This window comes from Plectropomus leopardus, chromosome 15 (genome assembly GCF_008729295.1).
Source record: "Plectropomus leopardus isolate mb chromosome 15, YSFRI_Pleo_2.0, whole genome shotgun sequence".
NCBI lineage: Eukaryota > Metazoa > Chordata > Actinopteri > Perciformes > Serranidae > Plectropomus > Plectropomus leopardus.
Window position 1 is genome coordinate 20,476,524 of NC_056477.1, and position 23,359 is coordinate 20,499,882.

Genomic DNA, 23,359 nt, shown 5'->3' on the forward strand with positions numbered 1-23,359 from the left:
CATTTTGCGTAACTTTTTTGTATTGTGTTGTAGAAAAATGAGCTGATATTTTAACTAACTTTCTCTCTGCTGCTTCAGATTTTTCAGGATTTGGGCTCTGATGTCCTGAAGGCTGCATTTGAGGGTTTTAATGCCTGTGTTTTTGCCTACGGCCAAACGGGCTCAGGAAAATCGTACACCATGATGGGTCATGCAGTAAGGCCGTCTATCAGCTTTCTCAGCAGTCTTACTAAGCTTAAAGTTTTAAATTTATCTTGAGAGGTAGATATCCTTTAAACATCCGTAGGTCGTTTCCAACTTGCATCGCAAACGTGCTCTGTAAATTAGCCCCTCTGTCAAAAGGGACACCCAGGATGTCACAATATTCACCACACTGTAGAGCTTACATTGCAGAATACAGTGCTAACCCTGTGCACGTAGCACCGACTCCTCGCCACATTAGAAACTGACTGATGGCAGCCTCATCACACGTCCCTCCCCGTCTTTCCCATTTATCTCCATGTTTCTCCCCACTAATCAGAAAATGTGATGAGGCCAGCAGCCCACAGCTTTTCTCTGCTCACCTTGCACAGCAATGGAAATTTCACATTACCAGCGAGCTTTCTGCTTGTCTACCAGGAGACTTGTGCAAGGTCATCAGCAAAGCTGCTGTCAACATTCCAGATAATTATATATGGCTCTTAATGCTTACTATCTGTTACTTTGTAATTAAAACAAGAGGGCATGCAGCTCAGAGTGGAATTGCTTTTATGCTTCAGTAACTTCATATCAGATGAGCTGTTGTTTGTGTTGTTCAGCAGTCTTTGCATGTGCTGAGTTGTGGTCACGGTGTAGCTTAGACACCTAAATTAAGAGTACATAATAGGGGCAAAAATGATATTGTCATTTGAAAGTAACACCATCATTTTGAGTTCCAAGAAGTTCTAAATGCAACATTTTCTTCATTTAAATGTGCCAGGAAGATAAAGGTCTGATCCCACGGATCTGTGAAGGCCTGTTCTCCGAGATATCTCGTAGAGGAAAGAGTGATGCCGTGTCATTCCGCACAGAGGTCAGGTAAGGGACCTTCATACATATATTTTGTCCTTTAAGATTTTAGTATTTTGCTCATTAGATTAGAAACTAGTAGCAGGGGATTACCAGTAAACTTTTTGGCATTTAGCATATAACGTTAAGAAAAACTGTTTCATGGCAAATTTGCCAGTAACGCCACTGAATCCAAAGCTACTGTCGCTTATGTTGATGTGACACTGAGTTGTTTTTGCATTTATTAATAATAATTAAGAAAAACCTTCAACCACATATCTTTACATTTAATGATTAAGAGACTACAACTGTGCTACAATGAAAATGTCATTCTACAAAGAATCCATGATCCATGTTGGGGTCAAGACTTCAAAGAAATCAATTTGTTGTTATTGGATTTGACAAGTTCAAGACACGCAAGACAAACTCAACACTTTTTCTTCATGTGACAAATGTGAAGAGGCAATCTAACATGATGTTGAGTCATCTGCTTTATCACTTCAATATGAAGGCAAAGCTTCAGTTTGTCTCTGATACCTGTGATGCAATTTTGACAGCAACAGTCAGAAAACAATGCAATTGCAAAAATAAATAATACTAATAAAAAATAAGCACGTCTTATTTTTAGTATTGCAATAACAGAACTGCAGTACATTTCATAGGTGTAACCAAAGGCATCGTGACTTCACATGGAAGTGCGCACATGGAAAAAACAAGTGCACTCCTTATGCTGCTTTCTGCTCCCAGCTGACAGTGACCAGGCCTGCGGTCAGAATTAAGCATGACTAAGCATGACATGACATCACAGCTAATGACTTTTAGTCTGGTTTTGTTTTTTTTTTGGTTGTTGCTTTTGTTAGCATTTTTCAGTGGTCAGGGATTTGTTCTCAATTTAGATATGATGGTCACGCAGGTAAAGTCCCTCAATTTTCATTTCATGTAGTTAGAATGGTCATGTAACTTCAGAATATTGTATGACCTAACTGTGATGAACTAAACTGAACTTTTAAAACTAGAAAAAGACAACATTAAGTCTTTATTACTGTAATCAAAGTCCCAGATGATATCCAGGCTCAGCACAATATCTGCTTCATGATTACATGTCCCAGCTCTGCTCCAAATGATTATATTTGGAGATAAAATTGCCGGTTTTAAGTCCATCAAGATACTGTGAAACCATTATTTAGCCATTTGGTATCATGTGTGCTGCTGGCACATTATTTGGGTTTAATTCAACTCTAGAATTGGATTTTATGTGACCGTCTCTGCCGGGTTTTGCTTTAGAAATGTTGAATAACTTGAAAATGACCATGGGATGGCTTCTGACAGATAACACATTTGTACTGTGTGTTTTTTTTTTTTTTGGTAGGTAGTCAGTGGAGGTGTTGGGGACACATTGCTTTCCAAACACATTTTCCAAAAAGTGTGATCGCCAGTGAAATTAAAATATCCTTGCCATCTTTTTTCTTGCAGAATAAAAGAAAAACACAGATGTGTTTCAAATGTTTGGTTCAAGATATGGTAATTATTAAAAAGGCTTTGACATTCCTGATACAAACATGACAGATTTAGTGACCACAAGTAGCAGTGTAAGGCTTCATTTATTAGTTCATCAGTCACAACTTGATTGATCTACAAATTCTCAGCCAATTTGGTGAGGTTCATGATTTAGTAAATATTTTGAGTCATTAAAAAACTTAATTTGATAGGAATATATGATAGGATATATTTGAGATTATTGGCATGAACTTGTTTATTAGGACTTTTTATTGTTGTATTGTTGTTTATTGTTTTTTTATTTTTATGCACAGACAATAGGCTGGAGGAATTGTGTTCTTTGTATGTTCCATTCTTGTGAGCTCAGTATCTCAAAAATGCATTGAGGGTATTTCTTCAAATTTAGCACAAAGTTCACCGTGTCTCAACAATGAAATGATTAGATTTTGGCAAAATTAAGGTCACTGTGAACATGCATCTGTCTCATTCTTTTAAACGCAATATCTTGTGCAGGCCTCGAGTGAGTTTCCTTAAATTTGACACTAAAAATTCGTTTTTGGCCATTATCAAGAATACATACGCTAATTATTGCCATATCTCAAGAAAATGTCTCATGGGATACAATGATGAAGTTCTGACATTTCATATCTAAAAGGTCAAAGGTCAGCTTCACTGTTATGTTGTCATATTCTTCAAAAACATGTTTCTGGCAAATTACTCAACATCATATCTCAGAAACAGAGGAGGAGACATTCAGTCAGATGCTAAATTGGTGACACTAAATTTTGGGTGTGACTGCAACTTGACTCATTCTAGTTCTTTCTTTCGCTCTCAATAGAGTATTGTTGGTCATCTTTCACTCGTCAGTTTTTCTGTCATGACCTATGGTTATAATGTCCATCACTTGCCCATGAATGAAATCTCTTGCCTCTTTGTTGTGTAGGTAGCTCCACATTCATCCCTACATTATAAAACATACAGTTTGTATTCATAAGAAGGTAATGGAGGAATCAAACAGCATGGCTTATTAATCCTCCCTGTGTTGTTATTGTAATAACGGCAACTATGCCTCCAGTCATTTAGAAACCATCTAATATCGTATCCAGTTTGAGTTCTCAACACTGTGCCAGAAAACACCCTGAATGGCTCCATCCACCGGATACGGTCTTTGCCATTTTATCACTGTCACGCTCTCGTAAAGCCTAATTGCTCCATGCCTTGCATTGTTTTTGAATCAGCCACTCAGACTAGTCCTTTTGCTTCTTGCACACACCCAGTTATTGATTTGAAGTGCTCTGCTGAAACCTACTTTGCATATGTTTGTTTATTCATTGCCAATGCAAGCTGAGCAATGCATGCACAATATGCACAATAATTTGGCTTTAAACCTCCTGTGCATCCCTTTTCATAGTAGACACTGAATAGCTACTTGTTTTGTTCTCATTTGGTGCTGTGCCACTCACACATCAACGCTGAAACCCTTCATTATTATGTGCCTCTGTGGCCTCGTGTGTAATCTCGGACCAAATCTGTGTTTCTGTCTTGGCACCAGCTATTTAGAGATCTACAATGAACGTGTGCAGGACCTTCTCAAGAGGAAAAGTACACCCACAGATGGAGGCTTGAGAGTGAGGGAGCACCCCAGAGACGGACCCTATGTAGAGAGTAAGACTTTATTCTCCATCGTATGTGTCTTTCGGCTTGTATAAACTACAGAAAATCTAATAGACTACGAATTGTGTGTAGATCTGTCCAAGCACTTGGCACACAACCACAGAGACATGGAGGACCTGATCACTCTCGGTAATGCCAACCGCACTACAGCCAGCACCGGCATGAATGACCTCAGCAGCCGCTCTCATGCCATTTTCACCATCAGCTTCACACAGGTGAGCTGCAAGGCTTAACACGCATCCCTGCTGCCATGTTTCATGTTGCCGGAACTGGGGTAAACATTTTTTTAAAGTTTCCCTGCAAACTGTTTGGGTGTTAGCAAAGGCCATCCCTCAAGAGCTCTAATTAGCCTTGTTTATCCGTTTTGTTTAATGATCATTTTCAGCATTTCTTCTTCAAAGACTTTTTCGTTTTTTTCCCCATCTTAAGTAGCACTTTTGTTGTAATGCCCGCCTATAAGTATTCCTCTGTGATGCTGCCTCTTTTGAACTAGACAGAGATTGCTCAGTAATGCTTTTTCATGCCACAGGCGTATTTTGATGCGGAGTTGCCACGTGAGACACTGAGTAAGATCCACCTGGTGGACCTGGCAGGCAGCGAGAGAGCCGATGCCACGCACGCCACAGGCACCAGGCTGAAGGAAGGTTCCAACATCAACAAATCCCTGGTCACCCTGGGCAGTGTGATCTCAGCTCTGGGTAAATGGCAGTTACAGTATGACTTACACGCCATGACACCACATCTTTATTTTCTATTGAGCCGGTCAGCTTGATAATAGAAAGTGATAAATGATTGTGGTCAATGAAAGGGCATTGATTTTATTTTCTGTGGAATTTTTCCAAATAAAATGTAGTATAAGGATTTTTATTACAGGATAGATGTTTGGTGTCATTCCAAATTAGTTTTTTATCATTTGAAGAAAAATGTTAACTTTGACCAACAGGACGGCCAAAAGAGAAAAATAACCACACTAATTCCAAGTTTGTTTTTTGAATTTTATCTTTAATATTAAAACAAACATGTGGGTGACAATATACTTAGTGGGCAATATTTTTAATATGTTGAAAAAACATATTTTAAAGTGAATAAGTGCATGTATAATTTTTGGCCTCAAATAGTTCAGTAGTAGTGTTCAGTAGTAAGTCTTAGATTTTGATTAATAACTGGAGATTGGTTTAGAATTCACAACTGCCCGTTTGGTGGCAGAATGAGCTCATCAAGAGCTTTCATTTGAGAAAAAATAAAATAAATTTTTATATATATATATATATATATGTATATATGTATGTGTGTGTGTGTGTGTGTGTATATGTGTGTGTGTATATATATATATTTGTATATATATATATATATATATATATATATATATATATATATATATATATATATATATATATATATTTTGGGGGACTAAAATGTCACTTATGCTCCTCCGGTTCTCACCCCTCAATTTGTGCTAATGATAAAATGAAACAAAAGAGAAAAATACAATAACTGAGGAAAATGCAAAGGTGGGGTGAAAAAAGCCAGGGGACTAAAAAGTTAAAAGGATCTCACCTAGCATTGAAATTCAAACATTAATATATTTTTTAAATGTCTAAATAAATAAGTAATGAAACAAAAATAATGAGATTTCCAAAAAACTGTTACTACTACTGATAAAAAAAAAGACCAAGGGAGAAAAAAAATTACAAACAAGAAATACTAGAGATAAAAACCGAATGAGAAGAAAATGAAACAAGGATTACAGACACAGTCATCACAACTCCTTTACATAGTACTATATTCCTTCAAGAGAGGTGCCTTATGATCAAATTTAGTAAACTGTGACTGCGAAGTAAAGCAGAAAAGTTGCTCAATATAACTGGACCTCTGTACTGAATAGTTTGCCGTTTTTTTAAATTGAATCTTGAGTACCAACTAGTCACACTTTATAAGGATTATTATTGGCCCTTCCCCCCCCCGCCACCACTATCACAATCTTTAGAGATTTGGGATTAATCAATCAATAAATGTTACTGAAACTCTCGTGTTTCTGTGAGTCAGTGTTTTCTCTCTGTGTGATCTCGCAGCTGACCTTAGCGTGGGAGGACTGTCAACAAAAAAGAAGAAGCAGCTCTTCATTCCTTACAGAGACTCTGTGCTGACATGGCTGCTGAAAGACAGCCTGGGTGGAAACTCTGTCACTACTATGATAGCAAGTATGTTCTGTAAATCAGCTGACAGCCAGATATATTTCAGGCTATTTCCAGAAAGTTATTTCCACCCCTTTTTTGCCTTTAATAACACTGATATAGATAATGTTAACCACATAGTCCTTTTTTTTGTTTTTTTACATTTTATCTCACCACTGCTCATCCACCTGTGTGCTCTCCTCCCTGGGGGGCCTCTCACGGCAGCAATCTCTCCTGCTGATGTGAACTACGGGGAGACCCTGAGCACTTTGCGCTACGCCAGCCGAGCTAAAAACATAGTGAACTCTCCGACGGTGAACGAAGACGACAGCGTGAAGGTGATCAGAGAGCTGCAGGCAGAGGTTACCAGGCTCCGAGGGCTACTAGAAGAAGCCAGTCAGGTCCTGCATGTGTTCAAGCTCACATAAAAGGCCGTCAAGGCTACTACAATATATACGTTGACAGTCTTATTCAAAGGTTACACTGTAGGTTGGCCTGTCTTTTTACTACTACTCCAGGTTTCCCGTGGGGAGCCATCTTCCTCAGTGAAGGTAGAGGAGGAGCTGCATCAGAATGAGGCAAGGGTGAGTCATCCCCTGCCAAATGGAAAACGGGGGGGAGGTTTGATGTGCTCCTGTGTAAACAATACACCTGCTTTTCTCCCTCAGGTCCAAGCGCTGACCAAGGAGTGGACCAACAAATGGGGCGAGACTCAGAGTGTTTTGCAGGTACAGCGATGATTAATTCATGTATTCAAAGGGTCTTTACATATAGTGAATCCAGACATTGCCTTCCACAAAACATACACCATTGTACAGAGGCTGTGCAAGTTTTTGATTGTTTTAACATTCAAGGATTCACCGCAAAAACTGAGATGTCTTCCGTAGTTATTCTGCGTCCCTTACTGTTTGATTAAAGCCCCCCAGAACATTCAGCCACCTCCACAGTACTGTTAGCAAGAAGCAAAAGGAGTTAGAGTCAAACATTTGTTTTAATAAACTATACTTACAACCCACTGATAAAAGAGGCTAAGTGAGCTTCTGTGCAAATTTCCTGGGGCCAATTTGACACTGGTTAGTTTGACTCACAGAAGCCCGGCACTGGGTGTTTGATTCTTGGACATAAGCAAGAGGATAACAGGGGAGTAACTGCAGAGAACTGATAGATGAATTACCTTATTCCTGTAATCCAGTTTGGTGTTGTGCTTTCATTTAATTAGACGGTGCTATAAAGACAACCAAAGGAGAGCAGCAGAACTCTGTAGTTTGACATCTAGAGGCTTTGCTTGAGTACAGATTTGGGTAAACATTTCAGAATAAAATGTGAGATAGCCTTGTTCACAAGAGCTTTGTTGTTTCTAGACAGAGAACAGTTTTTTAGGTGCCTTTGTTGCTTATGCTTTTGTCACCTGCCTTATTTTCTATACCCCTATTTTCAATTTAGTATTATGTCACAACCAGTTTCATTTTCAAGCCCAAAATCGAATGCATTATTTTGTGAAGAATAATGCAAAATGATGCCATTTGAAGCTTGTTACAGAAGGAATATATGAAAGTAAAATAGAAGAGTTCATAGAGTGTGAAGGTTTGCTTTATTAATTTTAACAAAAATGGTAAACAAAGCTCCCAGCCGCAGTTTTGACTGACATTACAACTTGCAGTAAAGACATTCTGCCAGCTGGTGTCACTGCAAGTCTTGAGAACAGTCCACAGCCACTTCATGGAAGTGGAGAGGGTAATGAGAGTAGAGTCAACCTGACATTTAAATTTAATTTTCCATCTATTTAGGTTTAAATGGCATCCAGAAGCTGAGTTCTCGTAATGATCGTGAAGTAAGTGTGTGTGTGACAGTGTTTGTGGAGTCTGACAAAAAAGAAACAGAACAGCCTATCTCCTTCAACCCAATACGGTTTCTCTGAGGCTTGGACAAGATGGCAGCATCCTTTACAAGACCCCAAGCTGCCACAAAAAAAACACAACAAAAAACAAAAGCCCCAGTATGCCAACCCCAGAGTTTACACTGAACATTTTTCCTCTGTTGAATTTGTGCCCAACCTCCCAAATAACACCAAATGTCATCTGTTTGGGACTCACCGTTCTCAGCCAAGCAGCCTGTTGCATTATGCATTGAATTGCAAAGCGTGCCACTCATGAAAAGTATGCGCTTGTTTTTTGTTGCTGTTGTACATGCTTAGCAGTACATTCTAGCACACTTTAAACTGTTGTGTTGATCTTCTTTTGAAAGATTTGTGTGTTTCCAACTTGTTAGGTCCTCTACCAGTATACCAAAGTAAAGCTGCACATTTAAGAAGACTGTAATTTTGAATACCATACACATGAATGTTGGCTATATGTGTGTTGGATAATTAACATTCTGAATCTGTACGGCTGTTAGCAGGTGACATTTAGTGGCTCGACAGCCCTTTTATTCATGACAGTGTATTGGAACTCATTAGCAGCTGTCACCGCTCCTAATTAAGAGGTCTTGATTATTGACATATGGCACTTTCGTTTCTCACTATCCGGCATATTAATTAAAGTTACAGTGTTGTAAATCTGTTTGCATGGTCAAGCAGTGATGGCTTTATGCTCAGAGGCAACACGGTCCATCTCTGCTGGCAGAGCTGAAAAAATATGCTTTATTTAGAGCCGGGCCCATTCATGTAGGAGCACCTGTTATGATGCATGATGCAACCTGACACATAGGAGAAAAGGCCACTGTACCGGTGACCGGCAGGCTCACTGTTGTTGCCGAAGCTCTAAGTGTTTGATGAATGACTTTATGGATTTGACATTTGTCTTCTTGTGCATTTGCATTCAGCTCAGACGTTAGAGGAGGTGTCTTTGCTCAGTTGAGTACAGAGAAGCACATTCAGCCCCAGTTTCAAAGTTAGCCGTTTCAAAATTGAGCACACATACTTTACAAACAAAAACCTAATCACGTTCGTGGAATTTATTTCGAGTACTTTTTTCTTTTCTTTTTTTAACAAATGGCTTGTCAACATGCTGCATTTTATATATAACAGTTCTGATATAATCCAAAGTGTACAGCTTTATACATAGTGCACGTTCTCTATCTCTAGCACATGGTTTTCAAATTACAAGCAAACTTCTCGAACTCCTCAAGTCTCATATATTTTGTGTTTTAATTCCATTGATGCCGTTGCTGAGAGCTAGATGAGAATTTCTGCTCGGGCCGTAAGGAGACGAGTTGACCAAGAGCGGTGTAAACAGAATTTTGAATTCTGTATTCAAAGCAGATTTAGAATGCAAAGTTATTCATCGTCAGCTTCCCAGATTGGTTACAGGGCATGTGGGAAAGAGAAAGTAATTAATATGAGATGGATTCCACAGCAGCCTCTTACCAGACAGAGACAGCAACAGATTGAGAGAACAAAAAAGGCAGGAAGCGGGTAAAGTGAAATGTTGTTCCACTTCAGGGGTATATGTATATGCACACATGCGCGCGCACACAACCACGCACAGATTTGTGAGTAGGTGTACTTCACTTGTGGAGTTGTTCTCCCCAGCCAGCCTCACAGGTCCCCTTGTAACACAGTGGTGGGAGGAACCTCCATTTCAGTAAGATAAAATGAACCACCGTATTTCTTTGATCCTAGTGGTCTTTGTATTTCCCAAACATGCTGCAATCAGCACAAAGAAACAACTTAAGCCTCGAATGCTCCGAGCCTGCTGGCTCTGTTTAATGTCAATTTAGCTCGTACTGTCAGCAGTTACATCATAGTATGTCGTTATAGCATTTCATGACCTTTACATATTCTTATCAGCAGCTTGCCTTTGATTCTTCACATTCCAGTAAAGCTTGGCTCCAAACTAGGTTGACTTTCTTTTCTTAATTGAATTCAGGAGAATTGGTTATTATCTAGCCATGTTTGAAGCACACATGGCGAGCACATGTGTTATAGGTGTCATTCATGCCAACAAATCTCCTACTGGGGACTGCACTAATGACATTCCAGTTTCACATTCTTTTAACAAAGGAATGACACAATAATGAGGATTTTGCACAATAGATGTTAAAATTTCAACCATTAACTGACATGATTGCAACAGGACACTTGGCAGGAGAGTTTGCGGACTGTTGGGAAGCCCAGAAGTGCTTTTATCAGGTTGAATCACTCTCTAGTTTTAACCACAAGCTGCATGCATGGCAACATGCAGATGGCTGGAGTTAGGGGTGGCGGTTTTGTTTTAACATTGAAAACTGGGCTTTTAGGAGTCCTCCTGCATAGCAAATTAAACTTTTTCTTTTTCTTTTTTAGAGCCTGTTTAGACCTGGTATTAACATGCGTTTGGTGATCCAAACACAAGTGGACAGCCAGGACACATTGCTGTTCACATCCGTGTCTATCTTGTGTGCATTTTATCCTACTGCACAGCTATTTTGTCTGCACTTTTGCTCGCTGCTCTGTAGCATGCTCGATAGTCACGTTAGTGGCTTTGTCAGTACAGCTGGAAATATCGCTGTCAGCTGGATTCAACATGCAACACTTCCACCAACGTGACATGAAATGGTTACGTTAAAGCACATTAGCGAGTTAGCACCAAGATGCACCAGTCACAAGCAACAGTCACACTCTGCACTGATGATGTAGACCTTGTCAGGGAAGCATCAGGATGCATTAGCATTTACACTAGAAAAGATGTGATCAGATGCGGCTTGACCACCTTAGCAAGTGGTCTGAATGATGGGATCACAGTGTGTCTTGGTATTATTTTACACTTGTATTTAACGCTGATCACTTGTGATCCGATCGCCCAAAATGCATGTTAATACCAGGTGTGACCACAGTCTTACCAAGTACAGCAGCTGTCTCTACAAAGAACGTACTCCTGCATGTAGTCTGCACACAATCAGCACATACTGCTTAGTTCTAACATTACCATGAACTTTGTCCATCTGGCTTTGTTACTCTGAAGATGAAAACAGCTGAGCTCTCCAGAAATGGACAGCCTCCTGTAGAGCTCTGCTGTTCTTAGTTTGCAATGTGTACTTTAAACTTAAAGTTATAACTGCATACATAGTAAATTCTTATATATTCACTGCAGTTAAATTAAAAATGCATTTCTGTTGTCGTTCACAGCTATGTCCTGTTGTTGCTTGTCATGATTATTCTTAAGCAGTCAATGAGCTGTCGAGCTGTCATATGCCGCTCAGTCAATGTGACATATTCTCTGCAGTGCAGAGCATTGTGGCTCATAATCATCAGAAGAGACAGAAAAGCATGCTGGCTTTCATACAAAAAATTATAGTGAATGCAGCAGAACATCCTGGTATTTTTTTGGCATGCTGCATTTGACTTTACGTGTTTGGACATACTAAGTCTTTTTCTGCCATACTAAATAGTACGGTTTTGCCAGTATTGGAATGGGTAGTTAATTACTTGTATTCTGGTGATTTTTTAATATGCCAATTTGTGCCTTTTCTGCATCAGTTTATGATGGACATATCAGTTTCATCAAAATTAAAGTCCTCTGCTATTTTAATGGGGTTTATTTTGTACATGTTCTAAATTTTGAGGGGGGTGTGACCCCTGGGTCACCCTGTGAAATCTACGCCTATAGCTGTAGTGCATATAAAGATAATTGCACAATACTTTATATTACAACCAGAACAAACAACAACTCCAGAACACAACAACTCTCTGGTTAAAATTCAATTTTTACATGTAGCACACAAACAAATAATAAAGAGAAAATCAAGAAATGGAAATGATTATTAATAAGATGCTAATTCTTTTCTACTAGTTAGCTTAATGGAATATAACCAATCAAATAAAAGGCTTCATGCGATTTAAAAAAAAGACTGGCCATTGCCTTTCCCTTCATGCGTTATTCATTTGAACTTTTATAAAGAGCAGTAATCTTGGATATAAATGCAGCTCTTTCTAGGAAATTAACCTTTTTAATGTAACTGAGCAGTTGGAATGCAGTTTTTTTTTTTTTTTTTTTTAATTCCTGGCCTGGATTCAGTACTTGCTTATCTGTTCTTTTGGCAAGTTGCTCCACTTGACAAGGCTGATGGGCAGTCAGCAAAGAAGGATTGGTTGGCCCCAGTATGGAAGTGTTTTGAAATGCATATTAACCAAGTCGGGAACCTGAACTGTCAAAGTGCTGCAAAAAATCCATTAAGAATTCTGCCCAACCACAGATGATGGCTTTTAATGGAAGTCTAAATGCTGCCCGAGCCTGGCTGCTGGTCCGGGCCACAGTTAATTACAGTATGTTCACCAGCTGCCTCATTCTGAAAGCAGACTTTTTTTTATTTTGTCCTCACAGCATACACACGCAGACTGAATGGGTGTGGCGAGGAGCAACTTTCTCTGTTTTATGTGTGCGAATGTCAGGAGAAAATAAGAGGATCTCCTCTGCTGCTGTTGTCTGTGGAAAGTGACACAGTGCATTAATCTGCCAGGCTGCTCCTCACCTCCTAATGAAGTCTGTGAAGAATCCCTTTTAATTAAGTACAGGGGCTGGGGTCGATGCCTCTCCTTCTTCATTAGAAAAAAAGGATTTCTCCCATCTCGCAGCTGCCAATGAGCGAGGTGGTGCCGGTGGTGGACACGTCTCTCACTTCGCCGTTCAATCTATACGAGAGAGAGAGTAGGAGGAGGTTGAAAGAGAGGGGAACTAGTTTATGCAGAGTGTTGCCTCTGAATCCTCCATATGTGAGATTTTCTGCTCTGCCTCTTGGGGAGGTACTTATGATAATCCATGGCAATGTGAGGCATTAGTCCACCAGCTTAACAGAAGAATACTGATAGGGCCACTCATGCTTGGGTAGACTCTGGGTTATTGAACCACAGCCATTGCCCTGGGAGGAAAAGGTTAGTGGCCTCGAACACTTTGCCAAGAGAGTTAAGTTTCTCTTTATGGCTTAATTCAGTGTGTCTTTTGAACCCAGCAGGTCATCTTAGGCTAAGTATTTCATTTCTTGTTGAATAATTGGCAAATTAACTGCTCAACGGACTCATTCTGTCTGCAGCCTGTCTGGCCTTTTCTAAAAGCGCAACTCACAAGTTAGAAACGAAATAATACAAAATGACATTTTTTATACAAAGTTAAATGAATATCGCCCCTTTGACAGACACGCGCTGTAAGGTGGTGTGACTCATGCTTTTACATTTTCCCAGCAACAATAGTTGGAGGCAGTGAAGCGGTGTGTGGAGCAGATCAGAGGTTTAAGTGTAGCTGTCCTGTGCTTTAGAAATGGCTTTCAAGGATTAAATCAATTTCTCTACTTCTTATCGCATTTCTGTAAAGAGGTGCCGTAACACCATTTAAATGCATAGTCATCAGGGATTTCTGGACAAGCAGAATGGATTTTTTTTTTTTCATGCGGACAATAATTTCTGTCTGAATTTTTGAGTTGTGATGCAACTGCGGTGTTGCTTTGTGTGTCGCTGTAATGCAGTATTAATCAATAACCTATGTGTGAAATATGGGCATTGAAGGGTTTTTCATCATCTGCTTTTGAGATTTATGCAAACACATGGCATGTTTTATGGAATAAATGTAAAATTCCCCTATGAATGGTCTTAAAAGGACTTACTTACTGCATTTATTCACATTCCTCAACAAGTCTTGCTCAATTTATGGAAAATAAATGCTTTATGTTCAAGCCTTGTTTTCCACAAATCACTTTAGTTTGACCTTCTATACGATACTCCTCTCACACACATTGTAAATGAAGTGGAGCCACCTAAAGTTTGTTGTTATCTGAAGTTGACATACTTTACAAACTCAAGAGTATATAACAACATACACTGTTAATAGCTATGTATCAATAAAGACAATGGTGCATGCTATTCAACCCACCTTGCATGTGAGTGTAAGCGGCGGCACCACGTCCGCTTCGTCTTGTGAACACAATGTACAGTTTGACTCTCGCCACGATAATCTGAATGATTTATGGCGTCTCTCTTGCCGTTAGCCACTCTGCCGCTTCATGGTGACACATGGTTGGAACGCCGCTATTCTGCTCGGCCTTCAGGCTAGGAAGAGCAGTCATAAAGAATTCAGTTTTCTGCTGGTTGCCATTAAATGTCTGTCAGCATTTTTTGTTTTATATTATGTGCCACTCCAGATACAGGCTATTGAATATCGCTCATTGTATGCTCCCTGGTGTTTATAGGAGGAGGCTTTGGCTCTGAGGAAGAAAGGGAGCGGAGTGGTCCTGGACTGTCAGTTACCTCATCTGATAGGCATTGATGAAGACCTGCTCAGCACTGGAGTTGTCCTGTATTATTTGAAAGTGAATTTGAACTTCATCTAATTCACACATTACTCTTTATTTGTCTCAAATCATTACCAGCCAAGGCCCGTTGCTTTTGTTAATTGCCAAACAACAGCTTGCATATTGTATCATGACCTTTTAATCTTCGCTCTAGGAGGGCAGAACCCTGATCGGGAGTGACGAAGCATCGTGCAGTCAGGATATTGGTGAGTCAAGGTCACAACACTCAACTCCCAGCTGCTGTGTTATCTATTGGAGTGAAAGTAAGCAGTATTTCTTTTTACACTTTCATATTGAATTGTGTTGTAGTGCTTCATGGGCCAGGGCTCCTCAGCGAACATTGTGTGCTGGAGAACCGTGCTGGGACCGTGACTCTGATCCCTCAGGATGGCGCACTGTGTTCAGTCAATGGCTCTGTGGTAACTGATCCCTGCCAGCTGACTCAGGGTAAGCATTTCTGCAAAGATTAATGTACTCCTGATATTCCTTAATGAACAGTGGGGAGGAGGAAAAAAAAAAGGAGCAAGGCACGTCTGTAATAATGAAGATTTCTGTCTCAGATTCCCAATTATTTGGCTAGCAGGCGGCAATAACACGCTGATCCATCCTGAATGCAGTTATATGAGATCACTTCATCACATCTGCAAATGAAAACCACTTTATGTCCCTGGCACCACCACGGCAGCGCACTCAGGGCAGGAGTGGATTGTGAACACAGCTCTCCACAGGGCAGATGCCATTTCTCTTACTAAACATTTTGAAGGGCGAGGGACCCCAGACAAAGCTCCAGACAAAGCCCCAGGCCCTCCATTTAATTGGCAGATGGAGTTGATAGGGCCGACAGGTTTGAAGTGGGCCGGGGCATTAACCTTTCAAAGGACAGAGCCAAGCGGAGCTGAAACTCCTGCCCCCCTGAGCAGGCCATGCTTGCCGGGGCTGGGAGCTTTCACCACTTACTAGGTCCTCATCCACACTGCTTTGCTTTCCAGAGATAATAACTGCACACAGAACCAGGCAGCGCAGAGCCCCGGCTACGCTAGTCTCTTTTATAACCATTTCAATTTATCCAATATCCCCTTCAGAAACGGCTGCATCTGAAGCTATTTTCTTGAACAAATGATAGTAATTTTCAGTCCAACAGCAACTGGAATCCATCACAGGCTGGCCTCTCAGGTGCTTTGTCACTCGTCAGAAGTCATTAGTAGTAGCAAGATTAGTATTTGCTGTGCTGAGAGAGGAGAAGGAGGAATGAAGAGGAGACCTCGAGAAAATCTGCGGATATGGCCATATGAGCGAGAGTCTGATATATAAACCCTAATATCACTTCCATTTCTATAGCTTTACAAGACTTCTCAAGTTTCCTTGGACCATTTTCATCCTCCTGGTCTAGGTCACTGCCAATCATGTTGGGGATTGTGTTCTTCGTGGCAATTTGTTCACTTTACCTCAGCAGAGGAAAATGTTGGAGAACTTTTTGTGCCATTCATCAACTTTACCCCCCGAATTCAGTGCAGAGACAGTTCACCTGCAATCCCACAATGACAGGATGATTCCATGGCTAAAGCCCTTTGCTACTCACCTTTTTAATGCATTATAGATACTGTGCCACACCTCCAAAGGTTACCTGGCAAACTCTCAGCACCATTACTGTCACTTGCATCAGTCTTGAAACACATCATATACTGTCTCTGCCAGTCTTTCTTGCCCTATATTGCATAATTTAGTGCTCGGTGCAGCATTTCTACCAAATAGTGAAGTTTAAGCTGGTAAGTAAGTTGTGGATTTGCCACTTATCCATGCTTTGCCTCTTTTCGGTTCCCTCTAGGTGCCATCACTCAGCTAGGAAGAGGAACCATACTTCGGTTTAACCACCCAACTGAAGCTGCCCAGCTCAGGGAGGAACGCCAGGTACAGACGGCACCTGAAACCTGCACAGATGAGTGCTATTGTTTTACTATACTGTTCTGCTGCTGCTGTAAAACTGAGGGAGCCTCTGTCAGAAAAATAGATGCTGCCACCACAACTGTGTTTTCTCCTGGTACTTTTGTAAAAGCAAGTCAGCATCGTACACTTTGTTTCCATAACTACCAGCTGTGATTTCTGCTTCCATCAGCAGACATTGCTCATTGTGAACTCTAATTCACACTTCACTCTACTTCCAAAACTCAACAACACCACCAGGAGAGTGTGATCCATGCAGATTCTTTCTGATCAGGATGGGAACTTATTGGCGGCTTTTCGGCTGCTGCTTGTTTTTGCCTGTTTAGTATGAAACTCTCCTTCTATGCTTTGATTAATTGGCTCACAAAAAGGCGCCAGACCTCCACATCATGAACAATCTCTCCGCAATATTGAACTGTTTTCAACCATAGAGAAGCGCTCTGCTGTTCCTGAAAGGAGGCCAGGTGCAGCGGCTTTCAAAATTGGCTGCCTTTTGGTCCAGCTTTCAACGGCTCCCTCTCGGCTTTGATTCACTTTCATGTGTTTTTAAAGAAGCATTGTGTGAACACACCCTTTCTCCAAAGGAAACTGCAACCAGTGTTTCTCTCCAACCATTTCTGATTGTTTAAGTATTCTGAAGAAGATTGGGTTGTTAAAACCTGAGTGGGTGCAGATGTTTATGTGCTTGGCAAAATTAAGTAAATCACTTTGAATTTGGCAAACAATGGCTGAAAATGTCAAATGTTAAATCTTAAGTGGAAAGTTTAAAAGATTTTTGTAGTGTCAAACGTCACTGTTTGCTTCTGGTGATAGTTTACCTCAACCAAGAATTACTCCTTCAGATTATCATAACATATCCATATAATATTTGACATATTTCTTTTTTTCCATATCGACATCTAGTCTGTTTATGAGCAGTGCTTATGAAAAATGATTGTCCCTTCAACTTCATGATTTATTGTTTCACAGCATGGAATCACAGATGTAGGATTTTTTTCATGGATCAACAAAACAAAATCTCTAATGTCAAAGTAATGATAAATCTCTTGTGCAGCCATTTGTCTTTAGAAATTACAATATAAGCTGAGTAAAGTCCTGCAGAGGCACAGACTCGAGTCAGACCAGAGATACAAATTTGATGACTTCAGACTTCACTTGACAAATCAAATAAGACTTGCAACTCGACTTTAATGTCAACTACTCATTACTTAACTTGGACTTGAGCCTCTTGACTTGACAATACTTGATACCTTCCCCATAGCCCAAAGATTAAAAAAAGCATGCTATTTTTAAAAAGTGTGGTTTAGTAAAATCCAGTTACAGTATGTGAAGCATGCCGATTGAAAATGAATAGATGCAACAACCTTCAACAAACCTATTTTAACAAGTTTAACAAGTTCTTAAAAGTATTCATAATTTTTGTAGACTGAATATATTATTACTCCATTGTTAAAATGGTATCGCATTTGATGAAGAATTCATTATGACTTTTTTAGGACTCAAAAATAAGTTTAGGATTTGGGATTTGACTGTCTTGACTTGGGGCTTGACATGGTTTTTATGCTAACTTGTGACTTGCAAAACAATGACTTGGCCCCACCTCTGGGGCTTTTATTATAGTGGAAGTGGGACTTTATGTCTGAATGATTTTATATTTAATACACTAGTATCTGTATGGTAGTCAATTTATTAGCCACACTTACATCATGAGGATAAAGGAATATTCCAAACAAAATCTTGCCAGATTTATGGAAGACAAGCCAATCAGGGGAAGGACAAGAAAAGTGCTGTGAGATGTCAGTCTAAAATCTGCTTCAGCCAACAAAAACTTATGGTCTGAGTGAGAGGAGCACCAGTGAAGCCGGCTACTGAGAGACCCAAAGACAGTCTGAGAGAGCTGCAGGCTTCCACTCCTGATATGATAGACACTGTGCGCATACAAATACTGTTGCCTTGGTGGTTCACTACTCATCGCATATACACTTTTTCAATAGGGACATCTACTCTGACGTGTAGCTTAGTGTTTGTCAGAAGGCAAATAGAACAGCCCAAGGGGATGAAAACTTTTTTTTTATAAACAATGATGAATGAGCATTGATAATGACAGAATCAGAAAATATTGCTTCAATATTCACACTCAGTTTTTTAAAAATAAGTTCCGGTCAAATATCCATTTGCCTGCAACTCAAATTGAGTCCCCTTTAGGCATTTCCTCCTGTGCTTTATAACATTTTATGTTGTAAAATTGATTCACACACCATTTTATAGACACAGCTGTACTTCTGGTTTTTGACAGCTTTCTGCTCTCTGCATTATTGAAAATTGCACACCATTACAGCCAAGTAAAGCACAGACATCCAGGTCCCGCTGTGGTTCCAAGAAATGTCTTTGCCATTTATTTTTAACATCGATTCCAAATGAGATGGTCTCACGAGTTCTGCCTTCGCTCAGTCTCTAAATATGCTACCACACCTAAAATTCAGTGTGTAACTGTTGTGAAAGGAAGTGGCAATTTAAATGGTTTTCAATGTTTCAATGGCAGCAAATTATAACTGAATGGTACTGAAGATGAACTGTGAACTATATGGAACCACAAGCTATACATTACTGATGCACAACCCTTTCATTTTAGAAATATGTGAGTTTCATCCTGATTACCCTAATTTTTTGGATGGGCTTTGGTGTACCAGATATTAGTTTGACACTTTTTTTTAAATGCTGTCAAAGCTCTTCAGTCTACCCTCTTATGTTTAGTGAAAAACAGTGTCATGAATACTGATGACATACAGCATATACTATAATTAAACCATTGCACAATTGCAAATTCACCACAGGCAGCTGTCACTCATTCCTCACACTCCAGCAGATTTTCATTTCACAGTGCTGTCTCATTCTGTTGTCTGCAGAGCCGGCTGCTGTCTGCCTTCAGCCTGCCCTTGACTGACATGTCCAAATCTACTGCAAATCTGTCCAAGGTGATGCTGCAAAACCCAGGGTGAGACTCACGCAGACACGTGTAATAGCTCTCTACACTCAGTGACCCGAGCATAACTGAACCCAGTCCACCTCAATCTCCACATCGTGCCTGCTTATTGAGCAGCGTTCATCGTGCACGTAGACCAAATCAAACCCATAAATCATGGCAGCATTTCTGTGAGGCGAGGTGGGAACATGCAAAAAGCCATGCTGAAGTGCTTCATGCTGAGCCAGTGGAAATCACAGCAAGAAAGTCTTCTGCAACCCAAGGGTGTGTCCCAAAACGGCCTCTGATTCTGTAGGTAGTGAACTACCCCGTGTTCACATTTCCAAAATCCCTGCAGTGCACTTTCAGTTCAGCTCCCCAAAATTCCCCAGAATGCACTGTAAAAAAAATTAAGTAAGCGCCATCATTTTACTGTGCTACACTTACTGCAGATCTCTTTCACAGTAGGTCTTTCTTAGTGTACGCTCTTGTCTGTATTTGTGAAATGTCATTAGACATGGCTCAAGTAGTGTCCCAGCTCAAAGTCCACATTTACCAAGTACAGTCTTGGGATAAACAAGTGTCCCAGCATGTATTTGGCGGCGATGCCTGTTATAATTTTTTGTCCTGAAGCTGTTATTGTGTCAGCAAATTAAGTTTTTGAATCGTTCCATTTAGATTTTGATTATGTGGTCAATATATCATAAAATTGAAAATGTGCTCTATCTTTTTTTTTTAAGGTATCAAACCTGCAAGGTGGGCAACAATGTCTGTGGTCACACTGGGAAAAGGTCTTTTGTCAATTTAGTAATGGCACTGATGTTTCTGTAGTGCTTTAATCATAACATAATGCTTCACTAACTTTGGTCTCAGAGTCTCAATCTAATATTTGTAGCTTGTCTTGAAGGTAAAGTTTAAGGTTCATATTTTGTATTGGGCTGTTAAACAATAGCACCACCTCTGTGTGCAGCATATTTAACTCCTTATATGTAAAGTTGTGACACATTTTTAATAACTGTAAGTAAATATAGATTAGGGCTGCTCCCTGAAAGTCAGAGAATGTAAGAGAGGCTTTGCCTGGTCATGCTCTGAGATAACGCTCAAATTTACAGCTCACAGAAAGTTAATATGTTTGATTATACTTGTAGGCAAAAAATGTTGCAAATGTTTAATCTGTCGTCAGTGTAGTTAGCATGTATTGGCTGAGAGGGCCACTATATCATGGTCACCCTGAACATCGTATCAAACTAAAAAAAAAGAATACAAAATAGTTGAATATTCATATTGAACGGTCAAATCTGATTTGACTGACAATTCTGAGTTGGGTACAGCCCTAATATACACAAATGAAAATAAAAGGGGCAGTGCAGCGTATGATATAAAATGTTGTGCTATTGTAAAAAAAAGGCATTAAAGTGGGCATAAAAGATGCATCTGTTGTCACAGTCAACGCAGATGGCAGCTCTGTAAAAGCTTGTTAAGTGGGCCTTTTTCGATTTGAGATTATTTTGTCACACAGCCAGTCTACAAGGTTACGTTGAAGAGTCACGACACTGTTCAAACTCCCAAGGACCAGAATTCAAACTTTGTGTACTCTGAATTGAGGGAGGACAACTGTCACTTCAAGTAGACACAGCCGCGAATAATACAGCAACAGTAAGTTTAATTCAGGTCGGCTGATATCAGATTCGGGCCAATTAAAACCACTACGTAACACTGATAATGATGACAATTTAAAAGATACTATAAGTACATAAATGTGCACATTGCTTTTAACAAACGGTGACAGTAATCCTTTTGTTGGTGTTTGCATTAGCAGCAGTTGTGCACCTTTTTTACACTATAACCCCCCAAACTCAGAGACATTATGTTAATGTGACTAATCTTTAACCCGCTGCCACTGCCTTGGATGTGTGCGACAGTTTATCGATCTGTCAGTGTCTCAGTGTTCATTGAATTAGTGCCCAAAATCCAATCCACTCTCTAGTGATTCACAACCTACTGAAGTAGTGAACAATTTGAGACACACCCCAGTCTCACATGATCTGATAACCCTGATGTTTTACAGCATGTGGAGCTGTCTGACATGTAATTTCCCTCACAGTGCAGTATCCCCAAAAAGCAGCGCATCCGCTCAGGTGATTCATGCTGCTTTCAGTCCAACCATTGTTCCCAGTCCGCTGGTCTGACACTACTTGGATGCGAAAGCGTGATTACATGAGTAAATATGGGATTACTTACTTCAAGGCTGCAATTAGTCGACCACACAGCTACTGTCCTCATCAGTCTGAGTCAGAAACACTTTTTGTGTGTGAAGGTGGTGTTACAGAGTGGGCAGAAGAATGGAAGTCAGTGTGAGTGTGTGGCGGAGGGAAAGTTGGACAGCTTGATTGAAGTCTGTAGGTGTTAATGGCAGATTAGCAGCAGGACTGACACCTGCTTTTTTACAGCACACAGAGGAGAATATGACACTGTAACACATTGTAAAATACAGTTTAGTTATTTGATTCCTCTGAACATGGATCATTAAATATTAAAGGGTACATTCAACTGATACTGTTTTTTTTGGGTTTTTTTCACCTGGCGTACTGAGCCGTCATCTGTTGATGGGCAGTGCAAAAAAGGTCTTTTTCTTCTCTCATTGCTTAGATATTTATTCCATCCTTATTCTGCTTGTTGTTGGTGTAGCATAAACTCCCTCCAGCAAGGACAGAATTGATCTCTAAGTTTGCCCAATCATCTTGGAAATAACCCTCAGTGGTAAATAAGAGCAAATAATTAGAATTCAAACTGTGGCTGTGGATATCCGTTCAGCTCTGGGATTGACACCAGATATCAATGAACTGACCTGCTGCTGCTTGAGGGGGGTGCTCCTTTGCAACAGAAGCAACCTCCCCATTATCAGATACATCAGTTAGATCACAGATTTTCTCACAGGAGAATTCGGGCAGGAGGAGGCTAAACTGCATTAACAAAACGTCGGACCTGCTCCTTACAGCATGGGAACACTTCACACTTTTGTATTTATCCAGATCTTTGATTCATGGAGTTTTATGGATGCAATGTCAAAGTGCATTTTTGTCAGCTGAATGCAGATCTCTCATCTAGCCTCTCCTCCAAGCGTGAGGAGTAGAAAATCAATCAAACTGAGCTTTTAGTTTGCACACACAAGATGGATACTCCTTGGTAGGGAAGAGTGTTAGTGCAATGCATAAGGGAAGAAAGGAGGGGGAAGTTTTATTTATTATGCATTATTGAGAATAAAGTCAGGCATTCAGTATTAGACTCAGGTATAAGAAAAAAAAATCCGAGGAGGGGAATTTTTCTTTTGTCTTTAGAGAATAAATCAAACTACTCGCATTAGCAAATATGTCTCTCTCTACAAAATCCCTTGTGTAGATGAACTGGTGAAATTGTTCTTCAGAACTGGTTTGAGTAATAAGGAAATTATTTTTCTTTTAGCACATACACAGAGTTGGGTAATAAATATGAGGAGAACCCACATAAACCTTTAAGAGATGACAGCAAACTGAAATAGATTACTGGACAGATGCAGTGGTATTGATTGTTATACCTGTGTGCAATACACAGTGGGTATGTTTTATCACAAGACATAATTTGATGGTCCAGAGGACTTCACTTTTCAACAATGCTCTCAACTTGCAACCCCCTCCTCATCTTTTCCTTATGCCTGGCCCATATACTCTTCTGTACATACAAGAGGCTTATTGTCTGCCATCACCAATACTGAAAGTTTGACTTGATTCTGAACATTTTGAGCACGATAAAAGAATTCCTGCAAATTGTCCTCCTTGCGATACTACTTTAT

At 40.0% G+C, this 23,359-nt stretch overlaps 1 protein-coding gene across 1 annotated transcript in view; it reads left to right on the plus strand.

The window, feature by feature from the left end:
• Window positions 1-23,359, plus strand: part of kif16bb (kinesin family member 16Bb) — a 30,446-nt gene that overhangs the window by 1,524 nt on the left and 5,563 nt on the right. The window contains exons 4-17 of the mRNA XM_042502845.1: window positions 79-195; window positions 959-1,056; window positions 4,076-4,188; window positions 4,270-4,412; window positions 4,727-4,895; window positions 6,270-6,398; window positions 6,597-6,772; window positions 6,890-6,955; window positions 7,040-7,099; window positions 14,526-14,645; window positions 14,782-14,833; window positions 14,937-15,074; window positions 16,453-16,535; window positions 19,475-19,563. Coding sequence (XP_042358779.1) covers window positions 79-195; window positions 959-1,056; window positions 4,076-4,188; window positions 4,270-4,412; window positions 4,727-4,895; window positions 6,270-6,398; window positions 6,597-6,772; window positions 6,890-6,955; window positions 7,040-7,099; window positions 14,526-14,645; window positions 14,782-14,833; window positions 14,937-15,074; window positions 16,453-16,535; window positions 19,475-19,563 — 1,553 coding nt within the window. The remainder of the gene's footprint in view (window positions 1-78; window positions 196-958; window positions 1,057-4,075; window positions 4,189-4,269; window positions 4,413-4,726; window positions 4,896-6,269; window positions 6,399-6,596; window positions 6,773-6,889; window positions 6,956-7,039; window positions 7,100-14,525; window positions 14,646-14,781; window positions 14,834-14,936; window positions 15,075-16,452; window positions 16,536-19,474; window positions 19,564-23,359) is intronic.